Consider the following 16,608-nt stretch of genomic DNA (forward strand, 5'->3'; position numbering starts at 1 on the left):
CTGGCCAGCCATGGGGGCTCCAACTTGCCCAGACCTGTGCACTTCTCACTTCCCCCAGGAGATCACCTCCTGGGGACTCTGCCTTGCCACTTCCCATTGGCCCAGGTAATGGGGCTCAGGATGCCGATTGGCTGTCTTCTGCTCTTGGCTCCCCCTCCAAGGGAACAGAGCGGTCCAAGGTTGCCCTGGAAACTGGGCACAAGGGCCACAAAATACAAAAGCCTCCCTCCCCAAGCACTCCCCCTCCCTCCAAAGGAATTAGTGCTTAGCCTATGGGGTCTAGCCTGCCCCAGCCAACCCACCTCCACCCCTCATCCTGCCAGTCCTGAATCCTGATCTTGACCCCAGGGGCCCAGCCTGGGAGGAGGATTTCAAAGCCTCAGAGCCCAAACCTCCAGGCTGAGCTAACCCTCCAGAAAGACAGGGGTGGGGAAAACGGGGGGCAGAGAAGCTGCGCTCTGGCCTCCGTGGCTCACACAGAGGAGAGGATGGGAAGGGAGGGCCTCTGCAGCCAAACCTGCTTTCTGAATCGGCCAGGGGTTCTGGAGCCTGGAGCCTGGAGCCTGGTCTGGGTCCCGCAATGCTTCCAACTCAGGAGGTCAGCCCAGGCCTGCCGGAGCAGTGTGGGTGGAGTTGGTCCACAAATTAGGATCTCCTGAGGGAGCTCTGAATCCATGCCTCCACTGGGTTCCCGCCTCACCAACGAACTCAGAACCCTCAGGCAGGATGCCCAGCCACTGGGCTCAACGTGCAAACTCTGAGCGTTTATGGCAGTGGACGGTTGCTAGTAATAAGTAACCGGGGCCTGGTGTGATGGGGTGAGCGTGGCAGGGCCTGAAACAGAGAGCGCAGGCCCTGCTGAGTTCAGAAATGAAGACTCTGGAAACTGTTGTGCTAATCTAACAACAGCCCAGGTGAACCCTGCCAGCTGGATGGAGCCCACAGAGTGTAAATGCTCTGACCATTACCGGGACCCGCTTAGCAATTTTTCTTTTTATCGACCTAAGAATTTGTGTTAAGAAAAAAAATTCTAGAGACCCAGGGGGAGTTTCAGAGGTTGACAAAAATAGCAGCCAGAACAATGTCATCCTACCCCCTAACCCGAGTTAGCAGGAGTTCCTGCTGTCAGCTCCTTGCTGGTGACCTGCTCTCGGGAGGGCAGGGGGTGGCCAGAGTGCAAGGCAGGCCTCCTGCCTCCGCCAGGAGCTTGCTGCCACCACTGGAGTGCTGTGACTTCGGGCTCATCATTCCAGTTTCCTGGTGTGCCGCCTGTCCATCCTAAAAGCGCCTGCCTCGCAGTGTAAGGATTCAATGAGTTGCTATGCAGAGTGCCCGCCCACCGGCTGAACAGACCACCCCACCGCCCTTCCTGGCAGTCAAGGGCGCCCTCTCCTGGCCACTAAGAAAACTTGACATGTGGCAGTCGAGGCAGGAATGAGCCCTTTGTTACCCCGCAGAGCTGAGCAGGCCTATCTATGCAGGACCACCGGTGGAGGGCTTTTAAAGGTCTGAGAAACCCTCGCTCCCACATTAAGTCAGGCGTGAAGGTCTGATACGGAGCTCTTGCTAACAGCAGGAGAGCTTGAGGGAGAAAGGGGTTGGCAGAGGAGGGAGGTGGGATAAACCCTTCTAGCATGGCCCTCCCAGGGCCTAGGGTGGTGGCCGGGGACCCACGCCACTGTGACTCTTGCCCCTACAGCTCCAACGTGAACTACCAGGCTGCGGCTGGGGCTGCCTCCATTCTGGGGGGTGCTCCATACATCAGAGCCAGGCAGGAGAGTGAGGAGAGCTTGTGGAATGGGCCTTGGGGAGGCCAAAGGTAAAGAAGCCAGCATCCCAAGGAAGTGCTGGGCCAGAACCCTTGAGAACTGAACTGGCTTTCGTGCTGGCCTCCTGGCCGGCAATGAGCAAGGGCCTGTCTGGCCCTCAGAAAAAGAGGGAGCTGCTCTAGATGGGTTCCTGCCTCCCTTCTGGTTCTTGGATTCTAAACCGTTCCCACTCGAGGGAAATAAAACTTCCACCTCTCACAGCTTTCAGAGCAGCGAAGACATTTGGGGGAAGGCCAGACAGTGCCAGCTTCCCGACAGCTGGGAGGAAGGACACGGAGGCTCGACTTAGAGAGATAGAGATATATTTCTTCTGTTGCATATTTCAGACTGCACACGGAGCTTTCAGGCACAATGCTTCTCTAGGTTCTTCTGAGAGCCCTGACAGAGTCTTCTTCCCACACTGCTCCCGAGGGCTCACCCCTCCAGCACGGGAGCCCAGGTCCGGCTTGCAGTTCTGGGTACCTGGGAAACTCTGCATCGGTCTCAGCAGGCCCTGATGCCCTGCCTTGCCCATCGAGGGGCCGGACGTGCTGGAAAGCCTGAGAGCCAGCCCCACCCCTTCTTCTATGGTCCCCTGGCTACAAGAAGAGAGGCTGTCCCACTAGAGTCCAGCTCTGCAGCGCTCCCCCAAATCACCTGGTCTCCGGGCCTCAGAGCCTGGCGTGGCACTTGTACCCCTGTAGAGCCTCAGCCATGAGCACCACAAGCCCAGGCTGGGGAAATGAGGTCCCGGAGAGTGAGGCAGGCCCGGCCTCCTCCAGCGCAACAGCAGATGGGCTCGTCAGGCCCCTGCTCCCCAGAGCCATGGCCCACTTCCTGGGGCCGCTCTGAGCTCTATTGCACAGCTTTCATTTCCAGTTCCTCCCCCTACCACCCATTAGAAACAAACAAACAAACAAAAAAACCCAAACAATAAGAAACCTGGAAGGGAAAGTGAGGAAGAGCGGGATGTGGAAGCTGGAGCCCTTCTCTCCACACTCCTGCCCTCCACTGGGGTCCCCAGCAGAACCGTGAGCAGTAAGGAGCATGCCCCTCTTCCCTGCCGTCTGCTCCCATCCTTGATGGCTCACAGGGCTAGCCTGCCTGGGCCTCTGGTTCTTGCCTGTGGGGAGGGGACATCCCTCCGCTGTCTGTAAGGTGCAATCCCCGGGTCATCCGGAGGCCAGGGCCCTGCTACCTGAGTCGCCCGTCCGCTTTGACGGGCCCTAGCTCTGATTTGGGGTCAGGGGACACAGAGCTCCAGCTGGTCAGTCTGCAAAGCTCTAGGCCGGAGCAGGCAGAGGGGCCCATGGCACACAGTCCGGCCACAGACCAGAAGCCGCTCAGCTCCCCATCTGTCCAGGCCTCCAGGGCCGGGCCTGTGAGCTCTGCGTGCCGCCGGGCGGCCTCCTCTGCGGGTTCTGGCTGGGGCAGGTTCAGGATACCGCTGAGGCCCTGGAAACTCTGCTCCATGTACTCGTTGTGGGGCGGCCCAGCATGCAGCCAGCTGGCGTCATCTGCGGGTGCGGGACAGACAGTGAGCGGCCCCGCCCAGCCAATTCAGTGAAGGCCAGCCCCCGCCCCTGCCACCTCCCCATGCAGGTCTGGGCACCCCCACAGCTCTACTAGGGAGTCACATGGCGCTGAGTGACCTGTCACCTTGTGCTGACCCACAGAACTTTCTGGGCGTGTGACGCTATCCGCTTTTATGAAATCAAGGCCGTAATCTCTGAATTCCCATCTTGAGGATTCATAACAGTGGGATCAAGGCACTTTGGGAGAGGAGGTAACTTTCCCATGATGGTCTGGTCTGTGTCCCTGTGCCCCTTCTCAGCCATCCCCGGGGGTTCCCAGAGCCTCGGGCCCTCAGCTGTGGGGCCCTGCTTTCTTTGCCAGCTTTCCTTCCCACCACCCCTTACCTCCTACCCTCTTGACCCTCTGTTCCCCTCATGCACCAGATGCCCATGGGTTTGTCTCCTCAGCTTAGAACACCCTTCTCTATAAAAATTCCAGCTCATCAGGGCTCAGCACCGGCCTGCTGGACAGCTGCCCTCCACCTGTCCCCATCTCCTGCATCAGACTCGGAGTCCCAGGAGAGCAGGGGTGTGGCTTGTCTGCTCTGGATCTGCCACAGTCCCCCCCACTCCCGCCGCACCTGTAACCCATCTATCTCTGGGTTATTCCTGATCTTCTCTGTGATTAAGATGGAGCTAGGGGAAGGAAACAACACCTATCTATTGAGCACCTACTGTATATAAGCTATGTTTACCCACATACTCATCCCTGGTATCTCCCAGGGGGTAGTTAGTTGTCCTAGGCCCCTCTTGAGGGAACCTGAAGCCTATGCCTGTGTTCCAAGCCTGCTTCCCTTAGCCTCACCTAAGTGTGGGCTGGGCCACAGGATCCCGCCCACCTAGCCACACGGTGGTTTGGGTGGCCCTTCAGCTCTGCTGCCCCAAGAATCAGGAATCTGGGGACCAGGAGGCCCTGGTCAGTCTCTGCCACATGGAGAGCCCAGTATCATGTACTTAGAAGCCAGTGCCTGGGGCTGACACAGACGGGACAGGTGGCCCCACGGAGACATTTCCTGGGTTCTGGGGGACAGCCCTGCATTCTTCCCATAATTTCCCCATTTTACGTGAGCTGGTTTGAGTGGACTTGTGTTCCACACATCTTGAAGGCCTCCAGTGGTTCTATCCCTCCTACTTTACACAAGTAAGACCAGGGCTTGGCTCTGAAGGCTAAGTAACCTGCCAAGGATAAAGGTCCAACTAAAATGTCAGAGCTACGTTCCAAAGCCAAGTCCACCTGACCACAAAGCATGCCCAGCCCTACCATGGTACAGGGATACTAAGGAACAGATCATCCAGGCCCCAGCCCTGCCCGTTTCCCCTACTTGAGGGTCAGCCCTGACAGTCAGCCTCCTGGGACCGGTTGCCAGCCTGGCGAATCCTGTATCTTGTCTGGCTTCTGAGCCTAGATCCTTACCTTTCCTGAGAGGTAGTTTGCGGTTGAAGGTCAAGGGCAGCACAAGGAAGCGGGTCTCACCCAGGGGCTCCCAGAATTGAAGAAGCCGAACAGTCCAGGCCCCTGGCCGCAGGGGCCGGCTCAGCGGGGGCTTGTACTGCGTGACCTCGGTGTCCGCGTCTACCGTGACGTCATACGACGTGGCCACCACGTAGGTGGGGTCGATCCACACCACGGTGGTTGTGAGGTTGGGGCCCCGGGCCCAGCGCTGCACGGCCACAGGCTCGTCCAGCGGCCCCAGCAACCCCCCAAAGTTCCGGAAAAGACGCTCTTTGGGGTCCCACTCGGTGCCGACCTGTAGGGAGGAAGGCAGCTGGGCAGGCGCCGGGGGGACAAGTCCTCTCTACTCTGATACTGCCTCTAACTGTGTGACCTTGGGTCAGTCACTGCGTCTTTTCAGGCTCCAGCCTCCCCAGTTTGCAGAAGGAAAGGCTGGGACTGGGATTTGCTCTAAGATCTTTCTCAGCTCTCGGATTTGTCCTAGGCTCCTGTTCCGGCTTGCTCTGTTGTGGTGGGGGCCGCAAGGCCGAGCTGAGGTTTAAGGCCCTGCCCAGAGACCATCCCCACATGAAGCCACAGCCTCCAAGAGCCAGAGGACATTCCATAGCCTAATGGAGTATCAAAGTCCCTCTAGAAGGAAATCACTGCAGCGTAGAAGACTGGGCTTGCCCTCTAGAGCAATACAGTCGTCTCCCTGCTCCCTGTATGTCGTCTGTGCACCCCACGAGGGAGGTGCCACTCGGCGTGTCCCTGTCGGGGAGACCCTGGCTCCGTCGCTGGGAAGGGAGAGCCTATGAACCCAGTCCTGAAAGGCCTAACCCAGTCCTTATCCCTCCCGTGGTGTCTGTCCCCCTCTTCCCACTACCCGGAGTCTTAACTGGGGGTCAGGAAAAAGCAAGGGGAGGACCTGTCCCACCTCCAGACTCTGGAGCCGGCTGGCCTGGTCACTGCGCCCCAACAGCTTCAGCGACCCCTGGGGCATCAGCCACATCTCAAGCGTCTCTGCCGGCCCCTGGGCTGAGGGCTGCACCGCCTGCGTCACCAGGTAGCCCTGGAAATGGTCGTCATAGAAATACAGGTGCACGCTGGACGGCAAGCCCCGGGGCTCAAACCTAAGAAGGTTCCAGCAGGGAGAAAGGGAGATGCCATCAGCACACCTGACGTGGCCTGGAGTCCCAAGGAGGGGGCTCTGGGTAGTCCCATCCCCAAGTGTGTCCTTTGCCCCGAATCTCACACCCATAGCACCTACGTGCCTGGCTCTTGCTCTCTTTGCTTTATTTGCATTCTCCCCTGCTTTGGATGGGGGACTCCCTGGGGTTGGGGCGGTCTCTTTCTGACTGGCTTCCCCACAGGGTGCCACACGCGCAGGGCCTGCGACAGGTCAGAAGGAGTTCTCACCTGCAGAGCGGGGAGGCCAGCGGGGGTGTCGCGGTGGCAGCGTGGCGCAGGCTGAGGCGGGCGAAGGCGGTGTAGGCAGTGAGCATGACGTCACCGAGCCCACTGGGGCCATCGGCCACGTCGTAGGTGTTCTCCCAGTAGGCCTTGAGAGCTGGTGTACCCGGTGGGTAGCTGCCATAGAGGTGGAAATCCAGGATCTCCAGGACCTCCTGGTTCACGGTTGACTCGAACTTCCGGGCGAAAAAGGTGGGTCTGGAGACTTGCTGGAGCGGGAGAGGCAATGAGGGTGAAGAGGTCTGGAGGTCCCAGGTGGTGTGACTAGGCTAGGGGGGGCCCTCCCCTCCCGGCCTAGACATCAGACCCCCGGGACCCTTCCCACTGCCAGCAGAGCCCTGAGAGCTGCTGCAGGGGAAGCCCCCGCACTCCAAGATTCTCTGATGGGGGCTCAGCTTGAATCCTTTCTGCCGGCAGGAAGCCCACAGAGAAAGGCCGGGCAGGAGGCGGCTGGGCGGCGGGGGGGGGGGGGGGGTCCCAGAGAAGCACCTGCAGCCGGAGGAAGTCCTGCGGCTTGAAGTCGTTGGGCGAGCAGCCGCACCAGTCCACGATGTGCTTGTACTGGCACTTGCAGCCCAGCCTGCGGTTCCAGTTGGTGACCCGCAGGTTGTTGTCGACCAGGCTCTCGCAGGCCGGGCTGTTCTCCAGCACCGTGTGGAAGAAGGACTGTGTGTGGGGGGGGTGGGGCGGTGGGGGGGGGTGGGAGGTGAGCTGCAGGCCACAGCCTCCCCGCCCTCATGGTTGGGGGGGGGACCCGGGGCACCCACCTCGGCGGGGAGCAGCGTGTACGTGTAGAACTGGCGCAGCTGGGCCACCAGCGGGTCGTCCGTGTACACTACGTACTCCACGAAGCTGCGCGTCAGCACGAACCAGTCCGAGCCGCCGTCTACCACGATGCCTGCCGGGATCTGCCGCTCGCCCAGCCGCCACATGTGCGAGTCGCACTCATGGAAGAGCCGGTCCAGGCCCTGTTTCTTGATGAACCTGCCAGGGTGGCGGGGGTCAGATGCGTTACGATGAAGGTCGTAGGGGGGCGAGGGGTCAGACGGGCCACGATGAAGGTCGTGGGGGCCAGGGGGCACACGGGCCACAATGAGGGTCATGGGGGCCAGGGGGCATATGGGCCACAATGACGGTCATGGGGGGCGGGGGGCAGACATGCCATGATGAGGGTCATGGGGGGCGAGGGGCCACGATGAAGGTTGTGGGGGGTAGGGGGACAGACAGGCCACAATGACAGTCTTGGGGGGCGGGAGGCAGGCTCTCTCGTGCACCCAGGGACCAGCATGCTTCAGTCTGGGCTTGGCTGGGAGGCCCTACAACCCCCCTGTACATGTGGGAAGGGCTGTAATGAGACCCCTCACCTGGAGTTGTCCCGGCCATGTGACTTGAGGAAGTTCTTGTCCCGGTTCTTGGACAGGAAAGCCACCAGCTCCTCGTTGGTCCTGGAGAGGGGATGGGGCACAGGCAGTGTGTGTGAGGGGACTGGCTTAGGCCCCACTCCCCACCCTGGCACCCTCTGCCATTCCCTGCCTCATAGGGAGCTGTCTGGGCCACATGCCCTGCCCTGGGCTAATGCTCTGGGGTCATGGGCACCCGCAGACCCTGTCCAGCCCTGCCCTTTGACCGTGCACCCCAGGTCCAGGCCTCTGCCTACTTCCTAGTCCCTTGTCACTCTCAATCCTGACATGACCTTCCACCAGGCCCTCCCCTCAACCGAGGATGTGGTTCGGGACCAGAATGAGACCTGGAGGAGGGGGGGAGTTGCTCAGGCCTCTCCCACCCCAAGGACACCCCTCCCCCTTTTCTCTGGAGGACTTGGAGCAGTGCCCGTACCTGGTCGGGTAGTCGGTGGCACTGAGATTGATGAAGAAGTCCCAGGCCCAGCCGGGCACCTCCAGCAGGTCCCGCATGCTCCGCAGGTACATTCGCAGCAGGCTGGCCCCGCCCCAGATGGTGACCATGCGCCAGGGTGTCACCCGCACATTGTCATACTGCCGGGCCAGCTCCACGACCTCGCGGTGCAGGTAGTTGGAGCGCTGTGGGGGACGCGGGGGTACTCAGCAGCCACAGGGGGGGCCCCCAGCATTACAACCTCCCGCCCCACCACCCTCGGATGAGTGACACAGAATGGAGAGACCACAAGGCAGGGCTCCAGCTCCCAACCGGCCGCGCCCCACGTTCTCGGCCTGCTCCCCTGTCTGGGGGGCCACTCGGGCAGACCAGCGAGCCTGGCTACCTGTGACCTGCTGGGTCTTGGCACAACTTGCTCAGGTCCCTGTGCTGTCCCTCCAGTCGTACCTTGTCTACGTGGATATAGAAGAAATGCTGCGCGTGGTAGACAGCCTTGAGAAGGCGCTTCAGCTGGCGGATGGCACGGCCGTGAACCACCAGCATGTAGGCGATTCGGACCGGGGGGCCATCTGCGGGCTGCTGGGCCCGGACCTCGTCCCACTGGATGCCGGGGCTCATCTTCCCTGAGCAGAGAGCAGGAGCAGGAGCAGCAGTGAGGCCTCTCCCCAGGCCACAGGGTGGGGGTGAGGCGGGAAGAGGACTGCCTGCCTTCCAAAGGAAGGACCTTGGACTTGGAGCCTGACGCTCCTGGGTACTAGCTGTCTTGGCCACTCAGTGCACGTTATCACCAGTCTGGCTGGGGAGGTGGGGGGGGAGGCTCTGAGCTTTCCTCCCCCGGGCAAGGAAGGGTCCTGCCATGGTCCCCCAGCCCTGGGGTGGCCACCCCTCCACCCAGCCCTGTCTCTTCCTCTCACCAGCCAGCTGGCAGTGGCGAGGCACAGCCTTGGGCATGAGGTTCCCGGCCTGGTGCAGGCACACCACGTTGGCAATCTCCTGCTGGCACTGCTTGGAGCTGGCCCGGGCCAGCGCAGAGAGCGCGTCCTTGCCCACAATCTCGCATTTGGGGGTGAAGCCGTTGTCCGTTGGCTGGGGGGCGCCCTCCACGCTCCCTGTGTCTCCATGCGGTGGGAAGCCGGCCGCCCCAACCAGCGCCTCCCCGGCTGCGGCTCCGCTCAGGTTCTGGCGGCCTGGGGCCTCCGGGGGTGGGGCCGGCGGGACACGGCGGCTGGCTCTGTGCCGGCTGGTGACTGCCCGTACCACCTTGGCCACGGGCACACCGGGGCTCTCGGCACGACCCCGCCAGCGCCCATGCCTTCTGCCCGCACTGCCCCGGCGCCCGGCTGAACTGTCTGTGTCCTTGGAGCCCTCGCCGGGGTCCAGCGGCCGTGGCTTCCTCTGCCTTCCTTTCTGTAAAAGATGGGCAGACGCGGGTCACGGGGATAGTCGCTGTCCTCTTGCTCTTTAGCTCCCTGCTGGCCTCAGGCCTAGAAGGTGCTGCCTCACCCTCCGCCCTCCAAGGAGGGCCGTTTGCAGGAGGGCTCTGCACAAGGAACACTTCGCCGGGAGGCCTCCCTGAGCAGGCGGCTGAGGAAGTACCACCAGGCCTTCAGGACACCGCGTGCTCACATGCCAGGGCCCCGCGTCCCCCCTGGGCTCTGGAATCAGACACCGCTCTCTTTTTCAGCAGATACGAACATGAATGTTGCAGAAGGGCGTGGAGACTCTGCAGAGGACACATAAGTCCCTCCTGGGCCTGGCCAGGAAGAGACAGAAGGAAAGCGTTCTGCCAGCTACAGAATGTCCATGTGGGAGTGTGGAGCCGCAGGAGTAAAGGGGCCTGGCCTGGTGGGGAGCCCCGAGGGGAAGCCTGCGATCCCAAGGTTGGGGGGATTCTCTGGGAGGCAGAGGCCAAGATGGTGTCAGAGCGCGTGACTTTCGCTGAGTTAACACCCAAGCAGGCCTGTCCCCGGTGTTAGAGGGGACAGAAGGAAGAGCTTTGGACAACAGTGCAGCTCGGAGAGAACCAGGGGCAGCTGCTGGGGATGGCACAGATGGCACAAGCCACTGCCACATGTTGTCACCGGCCGGGAGGCTGAGGCGGGGCCTCAGGGCACCCGCAGCTGGAGGCTGGCACCTGACTGCTCCTCACGGCATGTTTGCTCTAGAAGGGAAATCACAGCTGCCACACTCTGCTTCCTGGCTCTCTGGCCTCTTCTCAAACAGGTGCTCCCCTAGATGGCCTAGTCATCCCCAAAAGGCACAGGTACCCACCATCTTCTCCAGCTCTCCCCGTCCCCCTCCCTGCTGGACCAAATCCCACCCATCCTTCGAGAGTCGGCTCCGAGTCCCCTCCTGCGAACCGTTCCATTTGCCCCCAGAGGGGGACGTTCCCCCAGCAGGCTGGGCTCCCAAGGGAGGGACTGTCACACCAGCTCCATGTCCCGGAGTCCGGCGGTATAGCTGACACACAGAGGACGTGCAGCTCGTGTCTGGTGGCCGAGGCATGGAAAGAGCGGTGCGACTGCGCCCCTGAATGCCTACCTTGTCCGAGCAGGTCCCTCAGCTATGACGTGGGAGAGAGGTGTGAGCGTCAGTGAGAGAGAGAGCGCACACTGTCTCCGCCAGCTGTCCAGTGCACCCTCGCCGTCTCGAGGCCCCTCCACGGGCCTCCCTGGCCACCCACCACGGGTCACGGGCCTTTCCTGGCCTGGCCTCTGGACATGACCTGTGGTCCATAGCACCCTCCTTACTAGACTGCGGCTGCGCTCCTGGGGCTTCTGCTGTCTCCCTGGGCGCTCCTTCTCAGTCTCCTTGGCCCATCCTCCCCCATCTCCCAAGACCACCCTGGGGCCCTACCTCACCCTCGCTTCCTGGCGACCTCGAGCAGCCTCTGAACTCCAGCTGCTCTCAGGTGTCTCTGGCCCGGAATGCTCCCTTGAACCTTCAGGTGTTTAACTACCCACCTGCGCCCTCGGTATCTCCCCTGGGAGCCTGACAGATCTTTGGAACCCACAAGTCCCAAAGCGAGCTCCTCCTGTTCCTCCCTGACTTGCCCCTATGACAGTCTCCCTGTCTTGTTAAGGGTCACCCTTTCCTTCCAGTCATTCAGGCCGAAACCCTCGAGGAGTCATCTTTGACTCTAGTCTCCCTCACAGCCCATCAGTCCCCCACCAGTAAGCCCTGCTGGGGCCACCTTCACAGTACACCTCTCCTGGCCTCCACCACGGCCACCCCTGCCCAGCGTCCCTGGTTCCCCTGCTCCTCCTCTGGTTCCCTGGTCTATTCCCATCACAGCAGCCAGTGTGTTCCCGTTAAAACAAGCCCCACCTCAGCACCCCTCTGCTCCAAACCACCCATGGGCTCCCCTCCGAGAGAAAAACCCCAAGCCCCTTCAAGAGCATAGAGAGGTTGCGTGAACCGTGTCTAGCCGCCCCTCCGGCCACCCCTCCCCTTCTGACCTCATCTCCTGCTAACCTCGTGCTCACTCTCCTCCAGCCGCGGTGGCCTTCTAGGTGTCCCTCCACACCACCTGCCACGCACTGTCCCCGGTGCCTGGAATGCCCCCCCCAGATGTCCCCACTACTATGCCTTGTCCCCTTCAATCCTCTGCTCAGATGCCACCTTCTTAGCAAGGCTCACCCTGACCTTCGCTTCACTTTTCCCACAGCACCTCCTTCCTTCTCTCATGCTAGAATGTCCTTATTTCTTCTGTGTTATTACAGGTGTCTCACCGCTCACAAGAATGGCATGTCCATGAGGACCTGGCTTTCGTTGTGTTATTCATGAGTGCATTCCAAGAGCCCGGCAGAATGCCTGGCAATAGGAGAAATGGCAATCAATAGTTGTTGAATGAATAAATGAATGAATGAATGATTGAGTGAGTGTAAGGTTCTTGGTACAGGCTCAGCATTTGAGAGATGCTAATATCCTCATTATTATTATTATTACTACTACTATCACTGGAAAAGGATTAGGAAATAGTCAAAAGTGAAGTGAGAAGAGGCGCCAAGGCCCTTAGACACTGTGGACTCTATCAGGTTGAGTTTTCCCTGCCCCCTTCCCCCTCCTCCTCAGAGCACAGCAGGCACCCCGCCTGCCAGGCTGACAGCTACCTTAGGGCCAGAGCCCGGCTCCTCCACCCAAGCACCCACACTCTCTGTGCACGGCACCCAGCCAGCCTCTGATCTCTTTGAGAGGTCCCCAATGAGAGCTGGGGGCGTCTCTCTCCATCTGAGAAGACAACACAACACGGAAGGCAGGGTGGGAGGCGGGAGTAGACCTCACTCTGCACCCACACTGGGGAGGGCGCTCTGGACCGCACAGCCCCCAGGAGAAGTGACTGCGTAGTCCCTTGAGCAGAGCGTAGGTCAAGCTGGTGACGTCCGACCTGGCGACACCACGGGCAGAGAAAGACATTCATTCTCAAGATCCGCTGGATAGAGATGGCAGAGCCGCTGTGGGCGCTCGCACTGGAAGCCGGTACCAGCGAGTCAGGAAGTCGGTCAAGAGGGCAGGGCGTGGGGCACACAGCCAGGCTGGCTGCGGTGGGGATGGGATGCGGAGGAGGTGGGCAGGCTGGGGCCCTGCAGTGCAGCTGTGGCTGACCCTGAGAAGGTCAATCCAGAGGAGCTGGGGGACCTGGAGGCAGCAGTGAGGTATGGGGGGTGGTCCCTAGTGGAGAGCCAGCCGCCACCACTGCCCACCCATGTTCACAGGGGCATTGGCAAGGCCCCATATTTGTCCCCCCGAAGGAACTTTCCCTAGTAGCCCTGAGGTCAGGGTCCCCTTTGCTTCCTGAGGGTGGGGACCCGCTCTCTGACCTCTGGCCTAGATGCGTTCTGGCCTTTGAGGTCCCCCTTCCCCACGGAGAAGGTGTTCAAGTCCTCTGCCACTTCCAGAGAACACAGAATGGCTTCCCCCACACCCCACCACCTTCGGACATCTCAGACTGTGTTTAAAGTAAATGGTGAGACCACGTTTGTGAAAGCTTTTAAAACCATAAAGTGGTTCTTTGGACATTAACGGTCAGACCTGGTCTCCACTGCAGCCCCTCCATAGATGGACAGCGTGCGCATCTGAAACACACGTGACCCCACTGCCTCACCCCACTTCACTTACAACAGCACCTGGGTCCCTCCCTAGGGTCTCCAGGATGCACCCCGGACTAACTTTCAAACCTTCTTCCACGGAGGAGCATGCCCCACCCTCCTTCCCATTCCTCTAAGACACCCAGTCACGCCTACTCTCCGCGGGGTGCCCCGACTCTGTCCACCTCTTCCCCTGCGCCCACCATGCTTCCTGCCAAAGCCTTCCCCAACCACCAGCTCCACCAGCCCCCTCAACACTGAGTTGCCTTCCCACTGTCAGCCACCCCCCCGCCCCCCCGCGTACCATCTGCCCTCCGGCGCCCCGGCCTTGTCTACTTTGTTTATTTCCGTATCCCCAGTCTTAGCAGAGCCTGCTACCGAGCACGAGTTAACCATCGTTTGTTGACTGACCAACCGACCTGATGAATGGATCCCTATGTCCAGCGTGCAGGGCTGAGATCATATTATTTCCTGGTGGTGCAGCATGGGCCAGGAACTCCTGCTAATTCTTCACGGGCATCATTTTTACTTAACTGTCACGACGGCCCAGTGAGAGAAGTGCCGTGAGTACCCCCTCTTGAGGCGGGGGTCACTGCTGAGGACTTGGAAGGAGGCTAGGTAACATCCCTGTGGTCTCACTTGGCAGCAGAGCCAGAAGCGGACCCGGGATGGGGAGGCGGGCCGGTCGGACTTGGAAGCCCACTGCGCTGCTTGGCAACCCCTGGCTCTGGCGAGGGGGCTGCTGAAGGGGTTCATGTGCCAATGCCTGCCTGCACTGCACAACCTTTAGGTCAAGGATCTCTTCTGTCCCAGTCCAGTCCAGCCCTATCAGCTTCTGCCAGGAACCTGGACAGGGAGGTGCGGAGGTGGGACCCCTACTCTACTGCCAGAGTTCCCCACCCCGGGCTGTGGGCAGGCCAAGCAGGGATTTGAGGCCTGGACAGTCTCTCGGCCCCTTCAGAGACTCACTGAGCCATGAAGCTGGGGGCCACTGGTTTCTGTGAGGCCTCAGTGGCTAGGCTATGGCCCTCCCCAGAATGGTCACCGGCCTCTGCTTGCACACTCCAGGGTCAGAGAGCTCCCCAACTACCTCGGAGAATGTCACAGCTGCCCCGTCTTCTCACATGGACCCTGAAACACTCTTCTTCCATCTCCTCCTCCTCCTCACTGGTCCACACAGAACAAGCCCACTCCCTTTGGATGTCACAGAGCCAGCCTCCTCCCCACCCCACTCAGCTCCTCTTGGAGTTACAGACTCCCATGACTCTGTTACGGCTCCCTCAACATCCCAGCCTCTTGGTTCCCCCCAAAGAGACAAGGGCAGTCCTTCTCCCAGTCTCCACGACAGGCCTTCCAGACTGCCCAGGTGTAGAAGGGGTAAGTGGACATGGAGCTCCCTTGGCCTTCACACTGCCAGGTGCAGAGACCCAAGAGGACACGGCAAGAAGAGCCACCCGACTCTGAGCCCTAGAAGCACCAGAACTGAGTGGGTAGGGGTATGGGCAGAGAAGCCCTGCTCACTGGCCCACAGCTTAGGGCCAGGGTGTGGCTTATCTCCTGGACCTTCCAAGATGGCCCCAGAACCCAATGGACCCTTCCCAACTAATGTGGGAAGCGACGCGTCAGGGCCCCAGCTAAAACCAGCCAGAAGTGAGTGTCACTCTCAGGGCAGGGATCTGGGTACTGAGCTGGACGGGTTTGTCCCTGCTCTGGGGCCTGAGGCTCTGCTAAACCAGCTGATGCTGCCCCATTCCCTAAGAGCTATACACCCCCCCCCCCCCATTCCCTAATGTCCTGAAGCCACTCACCAGCTCACTTTGCCCAGCCATCTCCTCTTGAAGACCCGCGGCTTTCTTCAGACCCCAGGTTAAGAAAGCCACGCCTGGGGAACACTCCAGTCCTCTCCCTCAGGGTCACTCCCTGTTCCCTCGGTTGCCGTACTGAGTTCCAGCCCCGGGCTCCACTTCTCCACTGACGGCTGTCCGTCAGACACTTCTGGGCGCGGATGCCCGGGGTCCCTTGGCCCCGCTCCTCCGCCCACGACGCGCACACCCCCGCCCCCTCCCAACTTCAGAAAGTTTGGCCTGGGGCTCCCCACCTCCGAGCAGGCTCGGGCCCGGCCCCGCCTCCCGGTCCTGCGCCCCGCGCCTGACCTTCATAGCTCCCCGGGCCGGAGACCACCCGACCAAGACCCGTTCCTCCCGCCCGGGCCCCCTGCCCGCCCGCGGCCCGGGCCTCCGGGTCACGCACCGCCCCCGCGCACAGTCCGTGGGGCCCTCCTGGGAAAGGGGCGCCAGGGGCCCGACGCCCTGCTCCCGGCGGCCGCCCGCGCCGGCACGCACGCGGCCCGTGCCCCACTTCCCCGGCCGGGGCCGCCTGCAGCCCCGCCAGGACCCCGCGCGCCCCCGCGCCCGGCCTGCCCGCCTGCCCGCCCGGCGGTCGGAGCACCTCGCCCGGCTCGTCCTCCTCCAGGCCGCTGAAGCTCCACACCACCAGGCCCTGCAGCAGCAGGATGGCCAGCGCCGTGGCGATTGCCAGCTTGTAGCGCCGCACCAGCTTCTGCACCCGCGCGCTCGCCACCATCTTCCTGCCCGGGACGCGGGGCGCGCGCCCAGCCCTGCAACCCGGCCGCGGGAGCGCGGCTGGGCGCGGACCGAGCCGACTCCCCCCTCCCAAGGAGGCGGGCCGGGCGCGCGCCGGGGCGGGGCGGGGCGGGGGGCGGGGCCCACGGGTCCGAAAGGCTGCGCCGGCAAGCCGGGGGCGGAGCCTAGGCCCGCCCGAGCACCGCCCGCCCCAGCAGCGCGGGGTCCGCCTCCCAGGCGGTCCTTTCTCTGTCTTCGTCTGCCGCGGGCTCCCGCGTGCGCTCACCTGGTCCTGGACCGCTAAGCCCATATGTACCCGCTGGTGGAGAGGTCGGCCGCCCAACCTCTCGCTCGCCGCCTGGTGTCGCGGGGGGGTGGGGCAACTGAGCTCGGTGCTGATTAGCTCTCCGCCCAGGGCGCGCAGAGAATGGTAGAGCTCCCAGAAACGCCGAGATGGGAGAAATTGTGTAAATGCGACAGGCCCCTGCTTAAAAACCCTGGAGGCCGCACCACCAGGGCAAAGTCTAACCCCCTTGCCTTGCATCCGAGGCTGCGCACAGAGCCTCCTTTCCTCTCGCCTCTTTTCATCCTAAGGATCTTAAGGCCTCTCCCAGAGCCGTGATTCCCAAATTCTAGAGTGCATTGGAAGCACCAAGAAATCTTGATAAAACAGATTGCTGCTCCCCACCAGAGTTTCTGCTTTGGTAGGTTGGTAGGTCGGGAGTGGCGCCCCGAGAATTAGAATTTTCGACAAGTTCCCAGGTGATGCCGATGCGGCTAGTCTGGGACTACACTTGA

General features: G+C 61.6%; 1 protein-coding gene across 1 annotated transcript; it reads right to left on the bottom strand.

Annotated features, from left to right (window-relative positions):
• Positions 1-2,114: 2,114 nt before the first annotated feature.
• Positions 2,115-15,881, bottom strand: XYLT2 (xylosyltransferase 2). The gene is made up of 11 exons (XM_045985992.1): positions 15,677-15,881; positions 9,056-9,548; positions 8,589-8,764; positions 8,124-8,326; positions 7,652-7,732; positions 7,055-7,271; positions 6,777-6,953; positions 6,234-6,496; positions 5,752-5,947; positions 4,797-5,130; positions 2,115-3,325 (listed from the first exon to the last, which is right to left on the bottom strand). Exons 1-11 carry the CDS (start codon positions 15,809-15,811, stop codon positions 3,003-3,005), a joined length of 2,598 nt encoding a protein of 865 aa, XP_045841948.1. The 5' UTR covers positions 15,812-15,881; the 3' UTR covers positions 2,115-3,002.
• Between the last annotated feature and the right edge of the window lie 727 nt (positions 15,882-16,608).

The sequence above is a fragment of the Meles meles genome, chromosome 18 (genome assembly GCF_922984935.1).
Source record: "Meles meles chromosome 18, mMelMel3.1 paternal haplotype, whole genome shotgun sequence".
In the NCBI taxonomy this organism is placed as follows: domain Eukaryota; kingdom Metazoa; phylum Chordata; class Mammalia; order Carnivora; family Mustelidae; genus Meles; species Meles meles.